General features: G+C 39.7%; 2 protein-coding genes across 6 annotated transcripts in view; one reads left to right on the top strand and one right to left on the bottom strand.

Moving 5' to 3' along the window:
- Positions 1 to 22,421, bottom strand: part of CMSS1 (cms1 ribosomal small subunit homolog) — a 248,172-nt gene that overhangs the window by 103,614 nt on the left and 122,137 nt on the right. Inside the window, exons 1-2 of one of the 3 annotated variants that reach the window (XM_074807419.1) lie at positions 7,924 to 8,261; positions 6,850 to 6,892 (exon numbers count right to left, since the gene is read on the bottom strand). The exons of the other annotated variants lie outside the window; for them this stretch is intronic. Coding sequence (XP_074663520.1) covers positions 6,850 to 6,856 — 7 coding nt within the window. The 5' untranslated portion in view covers positions 6,857 to 6,892; positions 7,924 to 8,261. Of the gene's footprint in view, positions 1 to 6,849; positions 6,893 to 7,923; positions 8,262 to 22,421 lie in introns of those variants that run through there. 3 annotated transcript variants of the gene reach the window in all.
- Positions 1 to 22,421, top strand: part of FILIP1L (filamin A interacting protein 1 like) — a 213,907-nt gene that overhangs the window by 71,156 nt on the left and 120,330 nt on the right. The gene's annotated exons all lie outside the window — the stretch shown is intronic.

Here is a 22,421-nt window from a genome sequence, read left to right as displayed (position 1 = left end):
ACTGTGGGAACCAGGGAACAGTTCAGTGACAGGTCCTCTACTCAGAAGAGTCTCGGCTGTTTCTCACAAGTATCTTCAAAATTACTGAGTCTGAGAAGTGTAACCCTTTACCTGTAGAACTCTCCCCATCGATACCAAGAGAGAGGATGTCCCCACGCCTCTGCTAGGTTTAGGCTTTAGAAGGAGTACACAGCCTGCACACTCTTGTAAACATGATCTGCTTCAGTAAGTGAAGTGAGCTCAACATATGCTATAACATCTTCAGAATTCTAATACAGAGAAGCATCAAGCTTAAATGCAGTAAAACACATATGGCAGACAGAGTTTGTTTGCAGTCCACATCCCCTTTCAAAAAGCATATAGTGCAAGGTTGCTCATGTCTGACTGTTGCCACACTATTATTCCAGGAAAGAATGGGACAGCAAAGGAAAATCCATAAAAACAACATAGAGACTGGAGGGTTACAAGGGCATGCTTCCTACTTACAAATAGTTTAAAATATTGACTAAATTCATTCTAAGGCCAGTGAGCAATGCAGTCAGCAGTCACACAGTCGGTATGCTACTCTGCTGAAGTGTAGAACCATCGTGTCTAGAGCCAGGGAGGGACAGCCAGACCTGCAAACTATCCATCTGGGAGAGCTACAGTGAGTGGTTACACCATTTCCTCCCCTTCCCCCTGTTAAGACGAGAAAGCAAAAAGGGTTACAAAAATAACATGGGATGTGGTAGATTCATTTCCAGTGCCATCTCCTTGAAGACCCCGCACTCATTACTTTCTTCACATGTAAGGTTAACCCGTGAAAAAGACTGTGCAGCTCAAGGGGGAGAGAAGACAGGAGGCACCAGAGAAGTGCCTTCCCCCCTGAAGGCCTGGCACGCCATGCAGTGCCACAAGGGCAGGCCTGCCCCGGTCCCGCAGAGGTGCTGCCACAGCTCAACAGACCTCCCTCTCAGAAGGACCTTCACTCCTGTGGGCTGTTTATTCAGTATTTCAGAAGGAAGGAAACTGCCCTTTATCATGTCTTTTTCACACTCGTATTACTGCATACTAAAGCAGAAGTCCGTCACCTCCATCAAGTATAAAATGCCGTATTTTGGTCTCTCAGGTGGCCTCATGTTAAATTTCTTACAGTTACAAGAGAAGTTTATCACAGGAGGAGACTGTTCCCCTTGTCCTTCAGTTGCTTGGCTAATTAGTGCAAGCCACAACAAGCCAGAAAATCACCTTCTTTTTGTAGATAGTTGCAGCTCTGAGAAGGCAATGAGTCCTGCAACATGAAGCTGTGTGCTACTTAGGGTCCTCCTTTTAGGGTGAAAAAGAAGCAGAGGTCAAGGTAAAAATCTCCAGAAACAAACAATCACCCTGATTTACCCCTGCCTGCCAGGCCGGGTGCATTTTGTCTCTGTACCCAGAACATATACAACTAATTCTATTTTCTAGAACTGCAATTGTTGATTGATGAGTCATCTTTCCTGTAAATTTATTTTTTTAAGTGATTTTGGCATCGTTCCTTGAAATTCCTCTCTGGCTATGTAATGGAAATTTTGACCTCACACTCTGGTTTCTTGAACATCACAGATACTGAGATTATGAGTTTAGGAAGACCTAACAGTTGAATAAAGGATGCAACGAAGAAATCCGTAGCTTAAAAGAAAGCAAGCTGTACTAAATAAACTCTCAAGTAAATATTTAGCTCTATGGCCATTAAGTTATGTTCCCAATAAAGAAGCAACTCATTTATCATAATGAAGAATTCATGGGGGGAGGGGGTTGCTGCCCTCCTTCCCCTCCCCAAATTGGTCATGGGGCCAAAGTGGCAAGTGAAACTTGGCATATATCAAAGTTTATTTTTTTCCTTTTAATTAGTGATTCCTCATATTACAGTTTCAAAAATATACTGTAATTAGTAGTCAGAAAACAAGAAGTAGAAAAATGTAAACCAGGAAAGAGTAGAAAGAAACCAAAAGCACCAAATAATTCATCCATGAGACAAAATTATCGCTCAGGGTAGCATAACACTTTTCAGATCGTAACCAGCAAGATGAAGGACTTTTCAGCTCCCTATCCTTCCTCTATTTGAAGGCTATGTAGAAAACACACGGCAGCTCAAATTTCTCAGATATGCTAAGTTCAAAATACGTGACAAAGAGCTTGGAATTTTGCACTGCCTTAGTCCCACAAGAGAAGTTAGATGGGTCTTTACAGCAAGAATCAAAACTGAACACACTTGTGAACTACTCTGATTTATCTAAAACATCACTTAATAAATAGAAGAGAAACTCCTCAAGCCTTCAGCTGGCAGGAAAACCCCGCAGCACTCAGAGACAGACGGATGCCGATAGCACCTGATGGAGCCTCTAAGCAGTAATTACAATCAGCCAATTACAATCATCATAGTAAGCTAAATCTAAGAATTGGCACAATCATGATTCACAAAGGCTAGGCCTATTTAAAATGAACTGACGTTCATGCCTATCTTCCAAATGTTAAGTAGGATAGCCAAGGGACATGACAACATGAGCTTCAAATTATGCATTCTTGGAAAAACTCTAAACAGGGTTTCTCAAATGAGAACACCGTTACAGGCTCTGGTAGTTCTTCACGGTCATGCCAGAGAGCATCCCACTCCAACCTACCCTTGTTTAGCTTGCATTCAGGCCAACCAAGGGAGACAGAGTATTTGGAAATGAGCTCCACTGCTGCTCTAACCATAGGGCAGCCCACAGCAGTTTCTTCACAGACTTCATTAGACACTGACCAACTTAAATGGCCAATTTAAGCCATGAAAAATGCAGCAAGTCTGAAACTTTGAAGAGAGTCACTGCTCTTCCCCGTCAACGTAGCACTCTGGCAACTGCACCGACAGTAAAATAGCTCTGACCACACAGGCTGGGCTGTGCAACCGTGTTGCTGATACCCCCGACAGCCTTGCAGCAGCTTTGAAACTCATAGGAATGTCTGAATTCATGTGACTTGTACAGGTGTGATTACTGACTGATTAGGTTTCCAAAAATCTTGTGATAAGATGCTACTGAAAAAAATCAACGTGTAATCACATCTCCAACTCTTGTCATAACTTTAATGAAGTTGAGTTCCCAAAAGAAGTCAGCATGGGGAGGGATGGGGGGGGGAAGACAGTCAACTAATTTGCTTTTTACCTTTCCAGTCTCAGCAATCAAACTAACAGCTTGAAAAATCCATTCTTATGGGCAAATAAAAAAAAAAAATCTTTGAATTTCCATGTACAGAAGGTCTATGAAAAAAACCCGCTCAAACTCTCTGAGAACAGGTAACAGCCAAGCTGCAAGTGTTTCTACGTACATTAATGGCTCAGAGATGGCTGTAGATTGGTAAAATAATGCCTGTGACGTAGGGTGAAATACAGAGGATTTTAATACAAGGTAGTACAGACTCACTTACATACAGCCATTAGTGGATGCAGGAGAGAAATAGCCAAAAGCTTTATTACACTGACTGATGCAATTCTAAGCAAAGCATTTCCAAATTCTCCAAATCGTTCTCTTCAGCTTCACAGGCAAACTTTCACTGACTCAAACGTAAGTCATATACTGAGGGAGAGGGGCGTCCACTCTGGTGATGAACACATAAACTTCATAAGCAAAGTCGGGCAGAATATGGGGGAAAAACATTTAGCATCTGTGTAGTTACTTGAGCTGCTAGGGAAACTTCCACCAGATGTTTCTAGATGTTACCTCAGCTGCCTCCCAAACCACTATCACGTCTGCTCTCTTCCTTACTGAAAACCAGTGTTATTAACTGGAACCAGGCATAGTTTACTCTTGGGAGAAACATTAATATATCATTTATAAGCCTGCCAAGTGCCACATCTCTTATTAGAAACTGAAAAGCTCAATAAACGTAACATGCTAAACTCGGTAACAGGTTATGCAAACAGAACAGGAAATAAATGTTCTCCTCAATCTCCTCTCAGACAGGGGAAAACTCAGCAAATATCAGAACAGCCTCATTTTTATACACTAGTAGTATTTTCCAATTGATTGTGTGAGGCAACATTTTAAATACTTCCATCCACCTCATAAATAAGGTTGCATGTCTAGGGGAATAACCTACTATCAACACAATCACTAAAATACCTGAGGTCTGTAATTACACAGAAAAGGAGAAAAGTAGCTGGGCCAGAGGATCCTGACACTGAAAATGAGAAGGGTTTGAGCACAGGGAAGAAGAGAGATAGAAATGTGTTCCTCTTCCCAGTGATACGATTATGTTACATTAAGTGTACCTGATTTAACTTGGGTAATAATCCATGCAAACGTGACAGTGGAAACTATCAGAAACCAACAGCAGAAACACCGTAGCAGAAACATGTCAGAAAGCACTCTAGTTTCTGTAAAATAAATTTATCTTGATTTCATCTTCATCCTCATCAACCCTCCTCCACATCAAAGCCACTAACAATAGAGGTTCATGGATGGGTGGGAGAGGAAGAATATCTCTCTCTCTGGGAGGAAAGGGGAAAAGACAGCCTGGGATCCTGAGTGGGACCCAGCCAGAAGAGGAGAGTAGCTGGGCTAGAGGATGGCCTCGCACAGAAAGGTTTGGGCAACACATGGAAGAGAAGCGTGTTTCTACTAAGATACTACTAGTATTATCAAGAAAGAAATATAAATAGGGAAGGGGCGAGTTGTCAACCTGTATCTTAACCTCAAATGCAAACAGCTTCCAACTTGCACACAGCACTAAGGAGAGGCCATGGTAGATGCTCACTGCTCAATGAGGCACACCCGTCATGCACATTCTGTCTGAAAACTGTTCTTTCTCATGTAACAAATCACTTCTGAACTAATGTTTCATTTGAACTCATCTTTGTAAAACATTCTCAACACCCTAGATGAACTCCTTTTTAAGGACAAGCGCTACCCAGAAAAAGTAATGTGAAAAAACCCTGTAATTACATGATTGAATAACCTAAAATTCTCAAGTTATTTAATATAGAGAGAATACAATCATCTATCCAAAAGTATTGTTGGAAGTGAAGGTATTTTTCAAAAACACAGGGACTGAAATAGCCACAGAAATAACGGTCTGCATAAATTACCAGAATTAAAGATGGAAAAGGTAAGAAAAAACATCATTATTAAATGGACCTTTTTATTAGGGAGACTAAAATACTTCCTCAAGGCCTTTCTTATATACCTAGTACTGAAATGACCTTCTGGTTTTCAGGAAAAAGAATCAAAACAAAGACCACAGAAATCAAAACTTCTTATCCTAACTGGATTCTTATCTTATTCCTATTCTGGAATTTTAAAAATTATCCTAAGCTTAAGTTTACACATAAGCAATACATAGTATTTGTATATGATCTAAAAATGTCCAAAAGGAAGTATCTTTGTAAGACTGCTAGTGTAGTCCAGATCATCTATTATTTTCAATTATCATTATTTTGAAAATGTACAAGGAAGTAATAATTAATTATTCCAAACTCTCAAAGTTATTCTCCAGACTTTTTATAAAAAACATACAGATCCATGTTACCACTATGTTCCAGCTGATACACTGGGTGACCCTGAGCAAATCACTTAGCTACATTCCCACCAAAAATGGAGAAGGCTCCAGACTCTGAAAAATGACTGTCAGACCAAAAAATGTTTACAGAGCAGCTTGCAATTATCAAACAGAGAGATCTGCAAATGGAAAGTATTACAGCATATGCTATGTTCTAGCCATGAGTTTTAAAAAAATGAAAAGAACAGAAAAAAAGAACATTTGCAATCATGACTAGGCACAGGTTCCAAACAGAAATGAAACTCCTGTTTCTTGGGTATAGCTCTTTGGTTTCTTCATTACTTGATAAAGACTAGGTCTAGAAACAAGAAAAATAACTCAGAAGTTCATCCATACAGGATCATATGAAAGCTGTTGAAATACTTCACAAACTGCAGACATAACAAGGTTCTTGGAAGGAGGCAGTATCTATTACTAGATTTAATCCCGATAGCTAAAAGTCAAATTACCAGGTTCTAAAGCCCTTTTTCAGGTTTCGGACACCTTTGTAAAGTAAGGTATAAAAGGAAAGAAGCACTTTTCATAAAAGGGTGAGATGCAGAAGGGAAAAAACAACCTGTGTCAGGTCAGGATGCATTGCAGCACACACAAACCCCGGATCTGACAGATGGAATGAGAAGCCCTTGCCTTCGATTTGCACAAGGTACGATGGTGTTTATTTTCAGGAAGAGAGGGTGTCACCATCTGAAAGGAACCCAGCAAATATTTTTTTTCTCCTCCTGCTTGGGCTGGTTGGTAAGATTTGGATGAAGGCACAAACCAAATGCCACTCTGTTTCCTAGCAAAAATGATCTAGGCAAATGACTGCACCCCACAGAGAAGGCGGCGGCAGAGTTTGCATTAGCTGCTTCTGCAATGTATCGGTTCCAAGGGCTAAAACCCAGAAGCAGGAACAACAAGAACTTCACTGCAGATAGGCTCAGGCTTTAAGCATATGACAATTTATTGATAAAGCAAATCCTGTTTTACAGTATATACTGGCCAGTGTTACTGTCAGCAATTAATTATGGCTATGAACAACACTAGCTAAGACAAGCATATTGTGGAAAAAAATTACAATAGGATTAGTTACTGTGCAGGAAATAAGAGGCAAAGATACAAGCCACAATTTTGTCTTTAATATCTACATAAAGTAGGGGTACTCACGTCTTTGAGAATCTATTAAAGGAACCACCTGGGATTATTTCTGGTTTTATAGGGTTACTTTTCCTTTTGATTCTTATGCTTTAAATCAAACAACCAACCAAATAAAAACTAAGAAAATGGGATTATGAAATGTAAAAGAAACGTACATACACTTCATTATCTATGTTCATTTCATGCTCCTCTTCTCACCTGCCTCCTCATGAAAGAATGACACAAAACAAGGGAATACATTCATTGATTACAAAGGCTCTGCATAAAACCAACTCAACACACATTGTTTCCAAATGCACAGCATAAGCAAAGCAGAAGCATACTCTATTTCCCATAGCTATGTTTTTTTTAAAAAAAATTTTAAAAATTGGCTATATCCTTCATTCAATGTGTAAATCTAGATAGAGAACGGAAATAAGCATTTTCTCTCCACGTGTGAAATTCATGATTAGTCTAAACAATTAAAAGCATCAGAGAGCCTAACACCATGGGTTTCTCCAAGCATTCATCCATACTGCATGTCTGGCAGTGGTTTCAAAGAAAATCTGGATTAAATAACATGATTCAGATGTGAAAAGACTGACAATAAACAGCATTTTAGTACCGCTCAGTCATAAAACAGCAAGCTTTAGTACTGCATGTCCACATTAGGAAAAATGAAACTATTTCTTCCGAGAACAACATGCTGGGTGTTTGACCCATGTGCCCCGCAATGAAAACCAGGGGAAATTTGTTTTTCTGATTTCCCTTGTTTCATCAACATTTAAAAGCAGCCATACGTAATAAAGTATAGCTACTAAGAAATCCCAACTTTTCTTTTAAAATCTTATAAAAATAATTTTTAAATAATTACCCACTTCTGTCATTTTTAATAAAGCCATTTCATGATGATGTTGTTGTTAAAGAACAATGCTTACAGAAGAACTACAAACCAAGCCATCAAAGGCTCTTCTCAGAGATCGCTAAGTGGGCCAGATGGCCTCCGATCAATGCCAGAGCCATCCACTGCACGCGTGCCGGGATGCTAATGTCAGCGACAGGCCTACCCGCGGCAAGGAGGCAGCTACAGGGCTCTGGGAAGAAAACATGAAGCACACTGATTTCCTCCACGTTTTGTAAGCGCCTTCCTTATCTCCCTTCGAATCCCTACAGGAAAGGGTCATTTGGTAGTTTCCATAACCACTAATTCTTCTATAAAATGGGTAGAAGAACACACACAGTAATTGGACTCACCACATTTCTGGAGTCTTCCAGGCTATGGTGGACAGATGAACTTATCCTGCCGTAGAAGAAACTTCTCAAATGAAAGTATCTATCACAACACACCACTGGCAGATGGTGATTATAAAACATGTATGAGGGAGGCTTGGGTGTGCTTAGTCATACTGTTCACAAGAAAAGACAGATTACTATGGATATGTTGTCACAATGATGCATCATTTCCAAAATTCAAAGCTGAAAATAGATTTCAGAATAGAACTTGAGCAGAATTGCCGAAAAGAGTGAGATGTGGCAAAAAAAAAAAAAAAAAGAAGAAAAAGGCGTGACTGTACACTTGCCTCATCCTGTAATCTTTGTGTGGCTAACTGCTGTGTCTAGAGATGAGATACGGAGCTAGACGGACACTGCTCCAACACAATACGTCTGCGCCTCAGCGCTCAGGAGAAGCCAGATCCAAAGAAGTGATAACCTTTCTTAGACAGTTTAATCATGTTACTGATGGTGTGATCTTTTTATTACTTAATTATTTAATAGTGGTTCTTTTATTGTTAATGGATGTGGTTTATGCAAATTTATCCACTACAGATACAGGTTTATAAATTACTCTAAATTACAGTGCTGTAATTGAACAGTGTTGACATGAAACTTGAGTAGTTTAGGAGTTTCCAGAGGCACGATGCCTGAAGCCAGAGTTTAATTTCAGCTCTCAAGCAGATTCCCTCTGCACCTTTAAGCTACTCATCTCCATTTTATCCTCTCTAAACTTGCCTCCCAGGATGGTGCTAGAGGTTTAATTAATGGATGTGAATCATCTTAGCATTGCCTCCTGAATTCCAGATACAACCAATAATGAGCCCAAGTTTTACTCAGGCAAAACTGCAGCTGCATTTGAGGAAAAGCACACCTTCCACTATGCCAGTCAGAAGTGGTCTTCCAAAACACCAAAACCAAAGCTGCACTATTTTTAATCTGCCAAGAAGTGCAGTAGTCTGCCTTCACGTGTGCAGCCACAGACGCTGTTAAACTTTCATACAGCCTGCAGTCTGACTGTGGCATCACGGCTTCTCTGCTAACCACACTCGAGTTAGCAAACTAAAATACAGCGGTCAGATGATAAGCTACGTGCACCTGCCTTCTCAACCCCCATAATGCAGAGCAGACACCATCACTGGTGAGCGTGCATCCTCTGACAGGAGTCACCTCTCCTCAGAGGATCTGTCTCTCCTTTCCCACCCACCGCCACAGGGTGGGCCAACACTCCCCAAGCCAGCGCAGCTGCTGGCATGATCACTCCCTGATCGTTTCCACCCCAGACAGGTTTGCACAGATGAGCTCCTTCAGTTTTTTTGGTTAAGCCTGCCCATTCCAACACAAACAGGCCCAGAGAACAACTGCAGTTGAGAAAAGGGGGAATGAGAGGGCAGAGGAATATCGCAAGAGAGGTGTGGTAAGCTCTTGTATGCGACCACCACGCCACTGATCAATGCCAAGGGACTTGTTCAAATTACGCGCTGCCGGATGCGCTCCTCCCTGTGCCTTCGTGTCATTCACGTGACTTCACATTCATGACACTCCCTGTGCACCAGATTTGATCACCTCCATCTCTCTGTTCAAGTACTTTTGTACGCTCTGATCTCACTTGGTTTTTGGCATCAGTATCAAGAAAATTATTTCAGGCACATGTTATTGAAGAGACACTAAACAGCTTTACATTGCAGAGAAAAGGAAAAGGAAGCTCCTGTCTCACCTCCCTCTTTAGTTTCTCATGACAGTTGTCATCAGCCTCTTATCTTTTCTGGCCATTAGGATCACTTCATCATACACTGCGGGCTAAAGATCCTCATGGAGTAATTTCAAACCTATAACTTCAGAGTTGTGAGACAGCTTGTGGGTAAATGTCCAGTTTTAATAACAAGACGTAAAGTGATGGGAGAAGCTGTTATGCCTCTCAGAGGCAAGCTGTGCCCCTAAGTTCCAAGACTAGTTTCAACAAGTAAATGTCATGAAAAAAGCTGCCAAAAAAAAAATAATTAAACCTACATCAGTCATTTATTACACAGAAAAAATTAAACTGCTGTCAGTCATAAGTTCCTCAAGGTCTGACTGTTTCTGTTTCAGTACCAAGTATATTGTCAGATGCATTAAAGAAAATGAGGACAAAACCAATGCATGTGCCCAGACACACACAGATCGGGCAGTAGTCACTCCGCTCAAATCTTGTGGCAAGATCCATTTCAACTGTCTGCTAATTACCATCCTGGAAGAGAGATTATATTCACATTTTGTGATTGATATACAAAAAGACATAGATGTGTTGTTAACGCAAGACAAAACCTGTGCATCTCATCACAGAATTATCTGAAATCTCCCACTTATTTTCATTTCATCAAAACAAGACAGGTGGTCTGCTCACCACCAAAAGCTGGCTGTTCTCAGAGATTTCAGCCACTGGGACCAGCTTCTCAGAGGGTTACAATCAACAAGAGATGGAAACTCACCGAATGTTATTCTAAACATGAACTTATTCTAAATGGTTAAATTTGTTTTCAGTTGGCAACTTTGCCAGGTCAAAACAAGCAAATTAGTATGTATTTTTTAAAGCTGAACTCAGACATCAAATCTTGCCACTATACATACCATTTGTTAGCAAACTCACACATACTTTCCATCTATTTACGTTCACTGGCACCAAAGCATAGAGAGAGTATGAACTCCTTTCCCCTTTCACCCCCAAGCAGCATTCTCTCCAACCTTCATTAGCTAAACTGAAACAAGTTTAGGACGACTAAAAGCAGTTACACAGCTAAAACCTACATGTTAGTCAACAACTGATTATATTAAAAATGTGATACTCATTTGAGAATACCCTTATAAAAAACCCTAAGAAATCCCATGGCTTTTTATGAGTCTTTTAAGCTGTAATCTAGTTTATATGCACAATTTATAGCACAGAAACTGAGTCAGCTGCTATGTAATCAAGGCTCCTCATGAGAAGTATAGCTTTTCAATGACTCAACGTGTATTGTTCTCAACCTACACGAGCCTGAAACACTGCAGCGATTACCAAGGGCAGCTCACTGAGTCTTCCCTCTAAAATCCACAGGAAGACATTTTCACCTTCCCCTCCCACTCAGAAATTGTCCTTATTGTTCTGTTAGAAAATGGAGTCTGCCTTTCTCTGCCACAGCTGCTATCTCCCACACAACTCCCACTTTTTGACATCTACAGGTAATTAGTGCCTCCAGTATAAGTGTGACACCTCCATGCCTTTATTCTTTTTCCATTCCCAGTTTGTTCCCCCCCACCCTGAAATGCCTGGTGTCTTCTTAACATGCCAGAAGAGGTTGGCAGAAGAGACTCTACTCTGACCTAACTTTCAGTCCTCCCTTCCTCCACACCCTGCTGTGTATTGTCCCTTTGCCCACAAGTCCAGATCAGGGATGCTGGCAGGAAGGGATGCTGCTCACTTCTGCAAAAGTGAGACCTCCTCTGTACAGAAATGCAGAAAACCTCTTGTTAAAAGCCTTCCCTTGGCATTTGGAATAGACCTGGGTTTAAATAAAGGCAAATTTTCCTGTTCAGATGGGAAACGAGCAGAAAATGCAACACATACGAGTAAAAACTCATACGCGTGAGAGTTCCTGTTCCCAGTAAATAATTACTACCTGTAATAACAGGCAGTGCAGATCCTGCGCCTCTTTCTCTTCCTCCCCTTTTTTTCTTTTTCCCTTTTTTCTTTTTCTTTAATTACAGCATCAAAAGAAAACGAAAACCTTTTAGACACATAAATGAAGCATTTCTGCTCTGGAATGGCATAAGCATCTGGACACCTGGCAGAACACAGTTCAATACCTACTGCACCTATTTCTCAACACCCCTGACAGTGAGCATGAATACTCTTGCCTTTCTTCTTATTTACCAACAACATTTAAAGCCAAGACTGTTCAGAAGTCCATTTCAATGGTTTTTGTTCTGGTTACATTACAGCAAATTGCTTTGATCTGGGGAAGGGAGGAGGGGAGCAGAGACCGTCTTAAGTTCACAAAGCCAAAAGCCAAGATGCACAAAACTGAAACATTCCAAAGTTAAAAATAATCGTCTTTAAACTGCAAGAGCAGAGCTGTAATTTTGAGCAGTACAGCATGACATCATGGTTTATACGGGGCCAACTCAATAAATCAAACCGTGCCTAATTAGAGATCCTACTGCAAATCTACATTATTTGGACAAATAATTAAAACAGGACAGTCTGTAACACAAGCCAGATATGTTTACTAAAATATGGTCTTTTCAAACTTTTAGGTTCACTACTGCTTACAAAGCTTTCACATTTAGTAAATTATAGACCCCTAAGCTTTTATTTTAGGCTGACTTCACTTTCAAGGAATTCTTCAATTAACTTTACGTTGCTTTAAGCTCTTCATCCAACGAGAAAACAATCTGTGGTTTCTTACTTCTTCCAGTGCCAATGGCTGCCCTCCACGTTTGACTTGCAGACTTACTGTCTTTTTAGAGCCAGGGTCTGTTTGTCTAAAACCAGCCTAGTTGTCATAGCATTTTGACAAGTCCTCTGTAAAAGGAGAACAAAACTTTATGGTGGGTAAACTGCTAAGAATAATGAAAGTTGTTCGCACAATCTCAACAAACAAGTGCCAAATTTAAGGAAAGCTCAGCAATAAATCCAGAACCAAAAGCCCTGACTACCCGAGTTGCCTTTCTTTCTTTCTACCCCAATTTTTAATTTTCCAATTTCTATTTTTCTCTTCTCAGTTGTTTTTCTAAAACGTGTGCTTCTTCTCAAATCTAAAACCTAGGACATGCTCAAACATTTAGAGCCTTAAAAAACCCAGTGCTATCAAACATTACTATCTGTATATGGTCAGGACACCTCTGGAATTGCTGGAAATGCTGTGGAGACTTTGACTATCAGTTACTGGGTAGATAATGTTAAATCAAGAGCCAAAGAGTTTAATAAAAAGCATGAACTGAACAAAAGGGACAGGATTTATTCCTAAACTGCACATTTTTCCTCCTAGAGCTTGAGAGATTTGTATGTAATTTTTAAATCTCAGATTAAAAAAGAGGGGAAAGTGGGCAGCCCTGCTTCCTTCTCCCTTCTGACATTGGAAATGCTAAATGGACCAACATACGGAGGTTTAGAAGAACTGTAAAGACAATAACTGAGGAGCAAAATGTTTGACACTATCAATAAAAAAGGACTATACAAAAATGAGAGATATGTCAGTGCAGCATTATGTTGTCCAAATAATTTTCTTCTACACGTTAACCAAGCACAAACATGGAGAAAGTATCATTCACTTCTTAATATACAGATTTTAGATAAAATAACCCAGAGGTTTTTAAAAGGATCAAAGCACATAAAATATATATGCACTGCATAACTGTGTTCATAAAGACACGGCAAATGCACCTCCCTCAACCACAGGCACCATGATCAGCATATTCTTAAACAGGAATGCACCTTTCAGACCTCCATTTGAATTCTTTGTCACAATAAAAATGCATCAAACTTATAAATTAAGAAATCTTAGTAGGTTGGGGTTTTTTTTATTTCAGACTGTCTTTGTGGACAGAAATACTATGACTGACCTCTGTTAAGTGCAAGTATTGGGAGCCATAGCCATTCCAATTCCCTTACATTCTCAGTGTGCAGCAACAGATTTCTCATGAAAAAAAGCCCTGTAACTATTTGGATGTACTTCTGAAAGCAACAGTGAAAATTAAGAAAGCAGCCTTCCCAAAGAAATATCTATTTTTGCAATGTGGGCTTTTAAAGCACAATGCTTACGGAATGAAATACTTCAGTTCTCTTGTGTAAACTTGTACAGATTGTTTGCTATTGAACTTTTGAGTCATATTTTGGCAGTAAACTGGTATCCTTGTAGAAAATATAAGTACTACAGACTAAGTGATGTAATCTACATCTAGATTTAACTAATTTTAAGGGTTTTTTTAAGAGGAAAACTCAGGAAAGGATATGAAAATCAAAGACAGGTGAAACAAAACAAAAAAAAACCCCAGAATATTTGTAGTAAAATTTATATTTCAGAATAAATAATCTGGACTTCATACTTCAATTCTTCTCCCAGATTATAAGCCTTGTGATAATGAAAACCTCCAGAAGAGACAGACTGATTGTTTGTAGGAACATGGCTCTTAAAGTCACAGGACTGAGCTCAGATAAAAGAAAGTAGTGTTTCTACCTGTACTCAAGACGTACAACTATAAACTACTTTCTTAACTGAATCACATAAAGCATGTCTATAAAACCAGGACAAAAAAACTGATCTCAAGGAAGTGAAATCTACAGTTTTTTTTCAAAGCGGATTCTTCTTTCCTCCCTGCCCTCAAGCTACTGTCTGTTCAGGGGAAAAAAAAAAAAAAAGAAAAAAAGAAAAAAGTGCACTGTAGCAAGGCTGTCCATATGGCCCAGGCTTGTGCTGTGTGTGATGGAACATTCCCTCTCTGCTTCTGTGGTGGCCCAGTGCAGGTGCCCCAACGTCCGGGTTGCTGGTCCTTTGCGGAGGACATAGCACTGCACGGCAGCTGGGACAGAAGCAGGAAGAGCCTATGGAGGAGGGGAACTGACAGAGGGAACTAATGTAATGCTCTTGACTGGTAACTAAAGCTTTGCTCAGGCTCAAACTCTCAAATGTGATAAGTCTTTAACCAACAAAAGAGGTTGCCAGGAAAGGACAACAGCGAGGGAGAGAAAGCGCATGAGCAAGAGCACGCGCAGGATATGAAACGTGTGCTTCCTCCTTTCACCCTCTCCAGTTCCTCCCATCAACTGAGAACCATTACCTAAGGGCTCGAATCTCTTCAAAGTCTGGTTAACCTAAAAATAAGAACATAGTAAAGGCCAAAGTTTAGAGAACTGGAGGAATCCTACCTTTTAAACCATAGGTGGATGTTTTCTTACCTCTCTGAAACAGTGACTCACTGATGCCAGCTTTTTCGTACCTTTTCCTTCCTCCTCATGCCACCAGTGTCCCTACCTTTCTACTCTCCCCTCCTTGTAACACTGCCTTCACCTCCTTCCTATTGCCACCTGGAAACTGGTTGTGTAGGGAGTGGTCAAGATGAGGACAAACACCGTGCACCCACTTCTGGGCAACTATGAGCTTTGTCTCTTGGAATAAAGCATCTCAAACTCGAGTTCATTTGAGAACATCACTAATTGCCTTTCAGATGGAATGGCAAGGAGAAAGCGTATTTAAGACTTGAGAAAGTTAAAATTCACACAATTTGCAGTGACTTTATTAGAGGCTGAAACCCACGTAAAATCTGTTTGAATAATAAGCGAGATTTTTGCCTTGCATTACACAAAGGATCAGACTAGATGGCTACAGAGGGTCCTTCTGACTAAGTTGTGATGATACAGATGCCAGAGAATTTTCAAGATCAGGATTATTTCCCAGTATGAATTACACTATTTCTTGGTTTAGTTTTGGTCTTCTGAAAACCAGACAAACCCCAAAGGAATAATTATGCACACAACAGCCCAGAGCCTGCCTTTAAATACTGTCCAAATGACATACTTCTTTGACTGAGGAGATAGCAATACCTCTGTTTCCATTAATTCTCTAAGAATCACAGGATTCAAATTGTTGATTTCCAGCATTACATCATGCACGGGCCTTTCTGATTAATTAAAACTGTATATGTATAGGAAAAAGAACAAAAAAGTAGAACTGCAATACTATGAACCAAGAGTGTCCCTGATAAAAGAAACAGACTGTTGTTCTCAGCTCCTTTCCATAGGTTGATTGTGAATTGTAACCAGACAAGATCTCCTTTTTCAAGCTTCCAGCAACTGGCAAACATGCACAGGAAGTCATATTTATAGTTGCATTACTCTTCACAATATACCAATTCTCTTATAATCAGAAGTTGTCTCTAGGCCTGCTAAATGAAAGAGCTTTTTCCTTGGGATCGCAGCCTTTTAACAGTTAGTAATGTCTGTGGAGGGGAAAACACAGTGCAGTGCAGCCTCCACATCACTGTTAGACAGTAAAGACATATCAGACTTTGTTTTTTTAAAAAGCCAAACAACTCTGGAATCGCAACTTGTGTTGATTACTCTGTTGAATCATCATGTGTTTAACTTACCTACCTTTTTGTTATCTAGCTTTAAATTCTTCTTGGGTATAGATAGATAAAGAACTTACTACTACGTAAGCTTTGGTTTATACTTGGACAGGGCCTTTGAGCGTGCAGATATTGCACAGGAAATCTGAAACAGCACACTCCATTAAAAGAAAACCCATTTCAAGCTTCTTCAAACTACCCCCAGGGGACAGTTAATAACTTGCTGTACGTTTGTACTGTCACCCTGCATATAGAAAATTATTAAGAAAAAACCCAAACACCTACTTGAAATTTTTAAATTCTCTTCCAAGCAACAATATCAGAGTATTTAAAAGGGCACAGCACTAGCCTTGGCTGAGGATTTCCCCTCCTCCCTTAAATACAGAGAAAAAGAACACCATTCTTTAAGGAAGATAGGAAAAGAGATTAATACTTTACCAAAGAGGAAATTCTTCAAAAGCAAAAAATCACTGCAAAAGTCGTTCTTACCTAAAATTGAAAGAAAAGAGAGAGGGGAGAATAAGTAAGATTAATAATCATCCCTTGGAGCATTGCACCTTCAAAACACAAAGAATTCCCAAACAATATGTTACAGACATCATGACAGCCATGGAACAAATCTAAAGAAAACAAGCTACACCAGAACAGGAAATTACAATTTCTTTGAAACAATAATTAACCTTAAGAAGGAAACCACTATGAATATAAACAAGCAACTAATAAAGGAAACCATTTTACCACAGGGAAACCTGTCTTAAAGCAGTGGAACAAAGGAATATCAAAAGAGTTTGCCAGAAGTGATGGGTGTCTAAAGAAAATCGGAGAAATTCTGTAGCAAGGACTACTCAGACTTCAGACAGGTCATCTTCAAGGTTTCAAAGAGGAGGCTGGACCACAGAAATTCAGTAACTTTTAAATAGAGGACTTGACTTTAAACTGAATGTAATCTCACACTGCTGGCACTTATACATAATCAGGAGGAGTTTGAAGGATATCTAGCAGGCTAAATTGCTTTTATAATCATAGTTCTCAATGCCCAATCCTTGTCATATTTATAAATAACTCCAGTTATAGCAAGCATCTTAGTAATTATTTCATTATCTTAAATGGGAATTGGAAATGGGAAAAGATGAAAAATTAGAAACTTGAACTTTTTTCATCAGAAGATAACAATTCCAAAATTTTTCATGAGAAACATGCATACAAAATTGAAAATTGGTCTAATTCTTAGAATTTAAAATCATTACTTTTTACATAAAAAGTCATTCCCAAATCTGAAGTCTTAATTTTTGCTTCCTTTCACTGGTTGCAATTCTTAAATGGTTGCAAGTGAGCAGTAGTCCTCTTGTATTTACTGATACTCCAGTGGGAGAAATGAAGTTCATAGGGGTATTAAGAAAGCTGTAACTAAAATAAATGCTAAAAACAGAAACAATTTTTATTTCAGATGTTAAGTCATCTATCTGCAAGTAACAGCATTTCAGACTGTCCTTATTTGTTCTTGTTCATTACACTGGTGCCCTTTGTGGTTTCTAGTATTTTGGCAACTGGAACATACACAGTAAAGCTAGCAACACAACATAAGCTTAGCAAAGGCAACTCTAATTTGATTTGAAAAACCAACACAGAATAGAGCAAGCAGCTCTATGGACAGTGGAACCAACATGGTTTGGCTTCCTATGAATTTGTGTCCTATTTGAAAAACTTTCAGTAGGTCCACAAGCTCACACTAAGATCTCTCTGTTCTACCTGGGAAGCCATTCTCATGAAATGTATTGAAACTTATTATCATCAAAATCTGTTTCTCAACTGGTCCATCCCCACCACTGGGAATGACTGTCAAACAGACAAATAAAAGTCATTCTTCCCTAGAGGAACAAGCCAAGGAGAGAAGTACCAGCTCCAGCACGTTTACACAGACTCATTCCATTTTTACAAAGCGGCATTTAACTATGAAAAAGAATTTTCTTGCTCTGCGAAGCAGCTTCTTAACACTACAGCTGTGTTAAGTTTTGTGACTTCTTGTTATCTTTTACATGCATTTAGGAGGATCACTACAAGAGCAAAACCTTTATATGATGCTAAAACAGATCCATGGTCAGCAAACTCCAATACTTGCCTACAAGGAGATTTTAGTAAAGTCAGAAAGGGAAAATATTTGTTATGGATATCTGAAACACAAATACACCACCTGTGCCTCATCACCCTCACAAAGTGAGGTTTTTTCCTATCGCTCCTAAAGAGATTTGGGAAATGGAAATTTCCAAAGCTAGACAAATGGCAGAAAATAACATGTACTGATTAAGAATGTCACAGAGTTGCACTCAGGAAGCTTGAGAGATTATCTCTGGAAACACCTTCTCAAATGGAAAAAGGTGGCAGCAGCAACCATGGGAGATGAGGGAAAGTCAGGCCTGCCTAAAGACAAGACAAACCCCTCAGTTCCCAGGAGGAAACTTAGAGCAAGAATGAAGGAATTGATAGTTACATTATACACTTTTCTCAAGCTGTTAACTGGAAGAGTGACAGTGCATTCATTCAGAAACCCTCTGCATTACCCTGTAGCTAACTACCTACTGGAGCTCACCAAGGGCTCCCAGGTGGTGAAGCAGCAAGCCAGAAAGCTCAAGCAGTCAGCAACAACCCTGCAAGGGGCTGCTTTACGATACAGGCAGACCACCAACAAACCAGGAACAAAGGCTTTGCTTCTGTGAAAGACTTGACAGAGGTAGTCTCAAAAGAATGACAAGAAATCCCAAGCAGAGACAGTGTCTTAGAACCTTCTCAAAAGCCAGAGGGAGCCAAAAGAAAGGCTCTGGGCACAGCCCTCCACACTGCTGTTCCACTGCATCTCAAGCATGAACCATCTCTCTTTGACACGTGATTCCTTCCGGCACAACCTTTGAGCACCATGTCTATCCCCAAGATCATAACTTTCTTCGATTCCACTTGTTCTATTCATTTATTTTTTTTTAACCCTGAGATACCCCATATCTTTCTGGTATCTCGTAATGAGAGATTACTCAACTGATGAACAGATACCAAGAACATGCAAAATCTGAACACAGATATAAAGAAGCATTTCTGTGCACTCTCCCTGGAAGATAAGGTGCCAACGCCCAATTTAAAGAGTTTGCTGTAGGCTTCCTAAGGTCCTGGTATGACTAATGCACCCAGGTATCTTTTACACCAGAAAACATCACAGCAGGAAAGGCATACACGGCAAAAAATAACAACCTAAATCTTCACTGTTTTGGAGACTTCACAGGGCTTTTTCTAAATATGTAGGACTCTAATGTTGGTCTTCTGCATCCCTCTGTGGATGGTGATCGTCCAAATACAAGATAAAAACTACTGAAGTACCTAGGTGACCGTACAGAGCATTTGGAGGAAAGCCACCTAGCTGCATACAGAAACAAATGGTGACCTGCAGCACCACACACCACAAATGCCAACCCAAGAAAAGCATGTGCAAAAGTCACATTAATCCTCAGGTAAATCTAGATTTAAGTAGCCCAATAAATAAAGACTATGAACTATAGTTCTGGCCATTTAACCTACTGAGTTATTTTGGCTCGGTACACTTGTTATCAGGCCACCTGAGCCAGGACACTGCTGCCCACATCTGTTCCCTGCCTCCATCGGAGCTTCCTCTAGACTCGGGATTTTGGCTGAGCTGAGGAGCCAGCAGAGCCTGATCTCTCTCCACAGACTGTTTGCTGCTTTGAGCAGCAAGAGGCAACTACAACCTGACATGAACTGGAGGGCAGGCCATGTCCTGCCTCGTAAGCCTGCAGAAGTGAAGATACAGATTTTACAGAACTTGTTTAAAGACAGCTTCTTTTTTCATTTCTACTTCATTCAGTGCCTTTTAATTCTGAAAAAGAAACTTTTATGTTTTGATTCATTTTCTAGTTGAAAATGCAGAAGAGGTGTTTAGATGAAGAGCAAATCAGTTCTACAGCCAAGGCACTGGCTATTTAGCCAGAAGAAAACAAAAGCCAGAAATACCATTTCACTGCTCAAGCTGAAAGACAGATTCTAGATACACAGCTTACATAAAGGCACGTGTCAAACAATACGCTTGATTTTTGCTTAAACACTGACTCACTGAATGAATTCTATGTTACTCTTTTATGTAAACAGTTCCTTTAAAAGCAGCAAAATGAAATACAGACAACATTAAGCTGGACATGAACTTTTGCCATCCCCATTCAGGCATCTGTGTAATTATAATCGTTCACTTCCTTAGCATATACTGCAATGCATGCAAAATGTGCTCCATGTTGCATTAGGGAACTTTTTTTTTAAAAAAAGATTTTATAATTATATGTTTACATTAAGAATTTACTCATCTAACGCACCTTTTGAGACTAGCAGATCACAGGATGAGTTTGTTTTCCTTTAAGATATGTTTGCAAAATATAATCAGAAAGTGCATATAAGATTTTACCTCAGGCATCAGTATGGCCTTTACTAGAAGTACTTGAGAGGTACGCCTTACAGAAATAAGTTGGGGGTTTTTTCTGGCTAATTATTCACTTTGACCATTCTTTTCTCTTAAGGGAATGTTATTTCCAAGAAATGTCACTTATCTAAGTATCAAGGTTGTTTACATTCCGCACAAATGTTACGCTCTTAAGCTTTCATTTTTGAAAATGTCAAAAAGGGGGATGATGCTGCGCTTGTAAAAACATTCTTTACTAACAGAATGAGTCTCATGGCATTTTAGGTTTCCCACAAGACATTTTTCTGTCTATCATTTTAAAACTTTTTCCCACACATCGTGTTCCTGATATAGGCTTTGGCAGGTTGTGAGATACGAGCTGGCTGGAAAATGATAGCTTGTTTTCAGCATAACCTTCTACTGTTAAACATTAAGCACTTTTTGCAAAGATAATTCAGACTGAGCAGCACACACACAGAAGACAGTTCTAGTTGAGGAAAGCTGAAGTCCTGAAGGATGCCGAAGACTTCGTGACAGTTTTACAGAGAAAACAAAGGAATCTTGAAAAAAATAATCAGGGTTTTTTGCAAATTCTACACTGTTTTCCTTCTGGTCTCCTAAGACAGACTTGAGAGCCTTTAACAGCACACTTTCTAGCAAGTTTAGTGGAACATTGTTAGAGACATTCTATGGCAAACCTGTAGTTAAAGGGCACACATACACAAATAGCAAACAAATGCTGATCTTCAGGTACAAAAGAGCTCCAGTCAGCCAGGCCAAAACAAGGGAATGATCAGGGCTTCAAAGTGTGTCAGAGAACATGCTCACATGTCTTCTTGAGCAGTAAGATCAGTTTCCTGGCTGCTCCATTTAAGAATCAAATAGGTAGACCGAATTTGATGGGAACAGTTGGACCTGCAGCCCAGGGAAGTTTCAAAACCTGCAGACAGCATCGCAAACTTGCCACTTGTATTTTGTAAACTTGAAGCTGGGAAAATACACAAGAAGAAACAGGAGGCTTTACTGACAGACAGCAACTGACTCATGGTCCTGTTGCAAAGCTTACTAATGTCATAACGCTATCATTGCTAAACCCATGAACTTGAAAAAGACTTTAGTTGATAAAAATCAGAATTCACGTAAAGACAGAGAAAGTTTCTAAAGCTGCCTGGACCACAGATATCTAATAGTGCTTTTCATTTAGCATTATGGTCAGCTATCTGTAAAAAGCTTATTTAATGTTTCATAAACATAGAGTTTAAAACAAAAGTGCTTCTAATCAGATCTGGCAGGAAAGGGAGAAATGCATACATAGAATGAGGTAAGTGTGATCTTGCCCAGCTGAAGAACAGGGAATGGCAGGGCTTCAGGCCATGACTCACACAGACACTAAACAGTAGAAAGCTACAGATAATTCTCAGGTAAACTTTGCATGAGCCACTACGTCATCCTTCTCTACCCTTCCTGCATTAATCATGTCATTAGTAACCTGACGCAGCCCGAGAAGAATGTCTGATTTACAGGGAGCAAAGCAACGCTAACAGAACAAACCCTTTGGCAGGTCAAAAAAAGGAAAGACCAACCTAAACTTCTTTTTGGTATGAGCCACACCCTAGAAGAACAAGAAAACTAAGAAAAAGAAAAACCAAAACGAGAGAAGGTATCTTCCCACCGTGAGCCTGCATACTTCGTTAAAAGTTCCTGATGAACCAGTTATTGAGAGTACAAATACGAAGGATATGCAAGAGCACATGGATAAAGAACCAGCCCCAACATGTACCTAAACAATGTAAAGAGGAAAAAAAAACCCCAAGCCTTCTTTTGAAGTTTTTATCACGGTTACGTAATTTCCACATTAGTCTAGATGTTTTTAAACATCTTTTACAGCACAGAGTTGTGAATCCATTGTACAGTGAGTACAGAGTGTACTGTTAGGAAAGATTCATGTCCC

The sequence above is a fragment of the Strix aluco genome, chromosome 2, assembly GCF_031877795.1.
Source record: "Strix aluco isolate bStrAlu1 chromosome 2, bStrAlu1.hap1, whole genome shotgun sequence".
In the NCBI taxonomy this organism is placed as follows: Eukaryota; Metazoa; Chordata; class Aves; order Strigiformes; family Strigidae; genus Strix; species Strix aluco.
This window is presented reverse-complemented; position numbering and strand designations above follow the sequence as displayed.